The 5,749-nt window shown below is 27.0% G+C and overlaps 1 protein-coding gene across 1 annotated transcript in view; it reads right to left on the bottom strand.

Annotated features, from left to right (window-relative positions):
- Positions 1-5,749, bottom strand: part of LOC111042913 (Bloom syndrome protein homolog) — a 9,418-nt gene extending 3,669 nt beyond the window's left edge. The window contains exons 1-13 of the mRNA XM_022327637.1: positions 5,470-5,749; positions 4,358-4,443; positions 3,634-3,755; positions 3,076-3,265; positions 2,932-3,008; positions 1,921-2,557; positions 1,714-1,850; positions 1,409-1,630; positions 1,274-1,355; positions 1,050-1,197; positions 803-934; positions 413-677; positions 112-307 (exon numbers count right to left, since the gene is read on the bottom strand). Coding sequence (XP_022183329.1) covers positions 112-307; positions 413-677; positions 803-934; positions 1,050-1,197; positions 1,274-1,355; positions 1,409-1,630; positions 1,714-1,850; positions 1,921-2,557; positions 2,932-3,008; positions 3,076-3,265; positions 3,634-3,755; positions 4,358-4,443; positions 5,470-5,555 — 2,380 coding nt within the window. The 5' untranslated portion in view covers positions 5,556-5,749. The remainder of the gene's footprint in view (positions 1-111; positions 308-412; positions 678-802; positions 935-1,049; positions 1,198-1,273; positions 1,356-1,408; positions 1,631-1,713; positions 1,851-1,920; positions 2,558-2,931; positions 3,009-3,075; positions 3,266-3,633; positions 3,756-4,357; positions 4,444-5,469) is intronic.

Below are 5,749 nucleotides of genomic sequence, written 5' to 3'. Positions count from 1 at the left end.
GGGGGGTTGCTTGGTGACTTACCATGAATCACTTGGCCAAAACAGGTTACTAAGTAAAAACCTACTCAATAATGAAAAGATTAAAATGAAAAAGAATTATTAAATACTTACTTTCAATAAGTTTCCGAATGCGATGCATATCTTGATAATTATAGTAAAGAAAACAATGAGATGTCTTTCCATCACGTCCAGCTCTCCCCGATTCTTGATAATAACCTTCGATAGACTTAGGTAAAGAATAATGAAAAACGTAACGAACATCTGGTTTATCTATTCCCATACCAAACGCAATTGTAGCACAAACCAACTGAACAAATAGTTGGAAAATGATTACATACTTTAAACTTTTAATAAATATGATATTTATGAAATTAGTTTTGATAACACTTGAATAATAGTAAGTAATAAGTACATTGACTTTGTTTGTGATCCATTTCATTTGAACATCGTTACGTTTAGGATCAGCTAGACCAGCATGATAGCTAATTGCTTTGATCCCTTCATTACACATATAAGTTGCTGTATTATCACATTCTTTTCTTGACAAACAATAAATTATACCAGACTGGTTTTTATATTTTTCTTTGATGAGATTAGCTATTTCTGCCATAGCAGATTTTCCTTTTTTAGGAACAACTTTGTAAAGCAAATTGGGCCTATTAAAACTAGATAAAAATCTGAAAACAACAATTCAATATACATAGTTCATAGACAAATAAGATTTTTCTCACAAAAGTATTTTGTAGGTTCTTTTAAACAATTTTTTTTTAATATATAGTTATTAAAAACTACTTAGAATTACAATTTTGTTCCACTGATCTGTAACTGGTGTAATACATCTTCACGGACACGAGGTGTTGCAGTAGCAGTTAGAGCCATAATTGGAACATCTGGATACTTTTTCCTGAATTCTCCCAAACGTTTATAATCTGGTCTAAAAATCAATAATTATTTTAAAATTAAATGCAAATTAAAATTTAAAAAAAATAAAAATAAAAATCATTTAAATTTTAACTAACAATCAAGTATAATATATAAATTTTACAAACCGAAAGTCATGACCCCAATGAGATACACAATGAGCTTCATCAATAACTAGACGAGCTAGTTTTCCACGACAATGCAAATTGTTTAAAATTTGTCCTAATTTCATACTAGCAGCAATTTTTTCCGGTGTCACATACAACATTTTTAAACCTTTACAACAATATTTTAAGTAAGTAATTTACTAATATAGTATCACAAATAATAAAAATAATGCAAATTCAATTACCTGGTTCAGACATACACAACTTTGTGAAAATTGAGTTTTCTTCTTCGTGCGGCATATTACCCAACAAATGTGCTGTTGGAATCTAAATATAACATAGTTAATAAAATACCTTAGGATAGTAAAAATAATATTTACATCTAATGATTTCAATTTCTCTGTCTGATCAATGACTAATGATTTCAAAGGTGAAATCACAAGTGTAACTCCTTTGGATATAACTGCGGGTAATTGATAACACAATGATTTTCCACCACCAGTAGGCATCAATACAAAACAGTCATGGCCAAGTAACGCTGCATTAATAGTTTCCAATTGATTGGGGCGAAAATCATGGAGACCAAAAGTTGACCTAAATACCTGTAAAATACACACAGCAGTATCACATTATAAGCTATATATAAAAATGAGTAGTTCAATTGATAATTATTTGATATACATACAGTAAATAATTCTCTTGAATGAGGATAATTTGTTTTGCTGAATTCTCCCTTAGAAACTGGTATGTTTGAGGATGGCATTTTATTCACACTACAGTTAGAGGTTGGTCGAGAAGTATTCCCAAAAGAAATATTACTGGCTAACATTTAAGTAAAAATAAATTAAAATTTCTGAATGGTTTAAAAATACTATCATCTTTAATTTACTACCTTCTTCATAATTATACGAGGATAGCATTTGTTTAGTCTCATAATTGTTTTGCGTATTCAGATTGTTGTCATACACTGAACGACTCTGAACATCAGACACAGAATATGAATCAAAATTATTGTCATTGACAATAGAGTCCAATTCATTTATGCTTAGACGTTCTCGAGAACAAATATCAGTATTAGTTTGAAAATCTGACTGACCGTCAAACCATTTATTGGTACTACTAATATTAATCACATTAGTGTTATTGTATGATGTGTTTAATCTAGAATTATCAGTATTAGTTGTTCCGTATTTTGAAGAATTGAATGTTTGTTTTTCATGATAAGGATTGTTTGATGTATCAAATCCGTTTGAGAATGATGTTCTGGATTTATTTTCAGGATTACACCTATTGTTATTACTTGAAGTAGTTGGTTCATTCATTAAACGGGTATTACCAATTTTTATTTTATTTTTTATTTTTTGTCGCATTCTCTTAAGCTCAACCAAAACTGAAGGGCTTTTGATACTAGGAATAGAATATACAATAGTATCTGATATGTTTAAGATTATATTATATACCTCCTCCAACATATCTAATTCTAAATTTTTCAAGCTCATCAAATGGTTTTCTAAATTAGTAATTGGAATCTAAAAAACAAATAAACAATTTCAGATTAATACACTTTTTTCACTATTACCTAACCTAACCATTATTTGACATAGTTTAACAGTATTGTACTACCACCTATACTCAATTCCAAATTAGTTTGGAAAAACTGAGCATCCTCGGAACAGTAGCACTGGCAAGTAGTTAGCAGTGCACTAACGACAACCAACAAGGCTGTATATGAGCAAACCGCAACATGTTTCTGTTGTCAGTTTTTCCAAACTTATTTGGAATATAATATAGTTGCAAAATATACTTTATAATAGTATTGTACTAAATATATAATTTACATATTTATAAAATAACTAGTTTAATTTTTTTCTAAAAAGTGTAGAACAACAAGTTTAATACTTACGTCAGAAATTGTTTCACATAATAAAGAATTATTATTTAGATCATTAAGCCAAATGCCCAATTCTGAGGATCGATTTTCTACAACCAAGACAAATAATATAAAGAAGATAACAAAACACACAATAATGAACAAATTAACACAAACCTGTATTAATAATAAATTCTCCACTGTTTGTTGGTGTTTTTTCACTTATGACATCTTCAAAATTGAGTGTTGAAACTGTAGAAAGTGACAGGTTTTTTTTTAATTTTTGAGGAGTTGAAAATATTGTTTTTGTTAATATTGATGGACTTTTGGATACATCAAAATTAATGTCATTGCTTCCTTTAGAAGTCTATAAGTAAATACATAAATAACAATCTTATCATAACATTCACTATTTTTCTGATGTTTTTAAACGTCAAATTTGAAATCATTAAATAAAATAATTAAATGGTGTCTAATTGTTTTAAAAGATTAGGTTATCTAAAAAAAATATTATATGGTTCAACATTTCAAATATAGCAAAATATAGCAGCTTATATTTAAATTGTAATCAAATAGAATTAACAGAAAACTATTATTATAAGTAGATTTTTTTTTTTAAATTATAAAAAAATATGAGAATAGAATTAAAACATTTTTCAGCATACTAAATGGAAATTAGGCATTAGTAAAATAACAAACCTAGTCCAAAATTATCTGAATACATTTGTTACTTACATTATTTGAATTTGATGATATTGGCTTCTCTGGGCTAAAAATAATACTTTCACCGTCATCATCATCATCAACAACAAAAATGTCGTCATATTTTTTATTCGTTTGAACATCTTTTGGAAGTCCTGACACAAAAAATAAGCAATTTTTAACTTTTGCATAATATTGATCTCTTTGTTTTATAAGTTTATCATAGGTAATATTACTATTGCCATAAAAAAAGTACAACAAATTATTAAATATTTACCTACTCAAGTTGTAGATAATAAGTTTAAACTGATTTTTAGCAATTCAGTAGGTTTATTAGTAATGGTTACATCTCAGTTATATCCAAGGATATTTACACACTTTAATATGGATTTTGAATCTTAATATTCACAAAATAAATGTAATTATCATGGTTTAAAATGTAATAAGTAATAAATAATGATATATTATGTAGAACAGTGGTGCACCCAGTTCACGCATCCTGCCCAAAATATTCATTATTCATACTTCTACCAAAAATTAGATATAATTGTTTATTTGTGTGTAGGAAAAGTAGAACATTTTATATTTAACCCCCCCCCCCCCCCAAATAAATAAATAAATCTGAGTGCACTTGTGTAATGAAGTATAAATATATATAACATTTCAGTAAGTGAGTACACTTATTAAATAAGAGTGAAATAATTTTAATGTGGTATGGCATTATTTTAAGCTAACTAAATTGTTCAATTTCACTTACCTTTTTTAGCATAATATGTAGGATTTTTGACTTTGATATTTTCTTCATCACTATCTATCAAACTTACTATAGATGATTTGGGTTTACTGAAACAAATCAAACTGTACATGTATTTTTTTCCAAGTGCTTCTTATAAGGTATTAATTTTATTGTACACAGACCTAACCTAAATTACAGTCAAGAAACAATTCTATAATTTATATTACTATAATGTATACAATGTTGTGTTATTAATATTTATGTTGTAATGGTGGTTTATTACACATTTTTACAGACTGGGATAATTGATATAAGTAGTACAATAGCAGCTCATCGCTCATGTATTTTCTTTTTTGGTACTTTTCTGTTGTCGTACTGTTTAATAGATATATCTTGTTCTACTAGACTCTAATGTTGTCTACCAGAGAGTTAAAAAAATATTTATCATACGTAACACATTTAACGGTGTATTAATGTATTTTTACAAATTTCATACATTTTTGAGTTATTGCATAATTTGGTATACTCTAGTAATAAATGATGATATTAGACATTATGAATTTATCATTAGTTTTTTAAAAAATTATATTCATCATTGACAGTGTAGATGTTTATTTTTCAACATAACTACCATTTTTAAATAAGCCTTAAACAAACGGCAAACAGTCATAAACAACAAATCACAATGTACCCTGTTAAGTATTGACCTAACAATTAGTTAATCGTTATCAACCAAATTTAGAAAGTAGAGCTAAGGTAGAAGTAAGATTAAAAGAAGGTTATAGTACTTAATATTATTATTGGGTAATTTGATTTTCCATTCCTATAAAATTATTTATTTAATTAAAAACACTGCCGAAAATATAACTGCATGAATATAAGCGTGTTTAAGCTGCCAACTAGGCCAGCCGATATATTCATATTTCATACCATATATTTTATTAAAATACCTACTAATGATACACATTTTCATAGATAAAAATAATTATAAAATAATTATGGGTACCTACAATATTCAAACTCAATTTAATCATCATATAATCTTAAATAAAATCTGTCTTTAAGGTTTTCAAATTAATATTTATAGTTGTAGTCTATTCAAATCAAACTTAAGTGATAAAAACTGCTTTTACCATTGACTTCCTTCTGATTCGTGTTTGACATTAGTAGAACCAAGACGTTTTAAAACATTACTTGGTTTTTTTAAAAAAAATTCCATGTTTAAGATTAATTTAGAGTAAGTTAATTGAATTTAACAGTCTCAAACATTATTCACGAAATGATTCATTATAACTTGAACAAATTCGAAATAACTATATAAAATATACTAAATATAACACTATAAGTACAACATCTTTCAAATTCCAAAATTCACATTGAAAGTTGAAAAAATTTTGATAAAATTAGTATTTG

This window comes from Myzus persicae, unplaced genomic scaffold (assembly GCF_001856785.1).
Source record: "Myzus persicae strain clone G006 unplaced genomic scaffold, MPER_G0061.0, whole genome shotgun sequence".
In the NCBI taxonomy this organism is placed as follows: domain Eukaryota; kingdom Metazoa; phylum Arthropoda; class Insecta; order Hemiptera; family Aphididae; genus Myzus; species Myzus persicae.
Note: the sequence above shows the minus strand (reverse complement) of the source record. Positions and strands in the feature narration are given on the sequence as shown.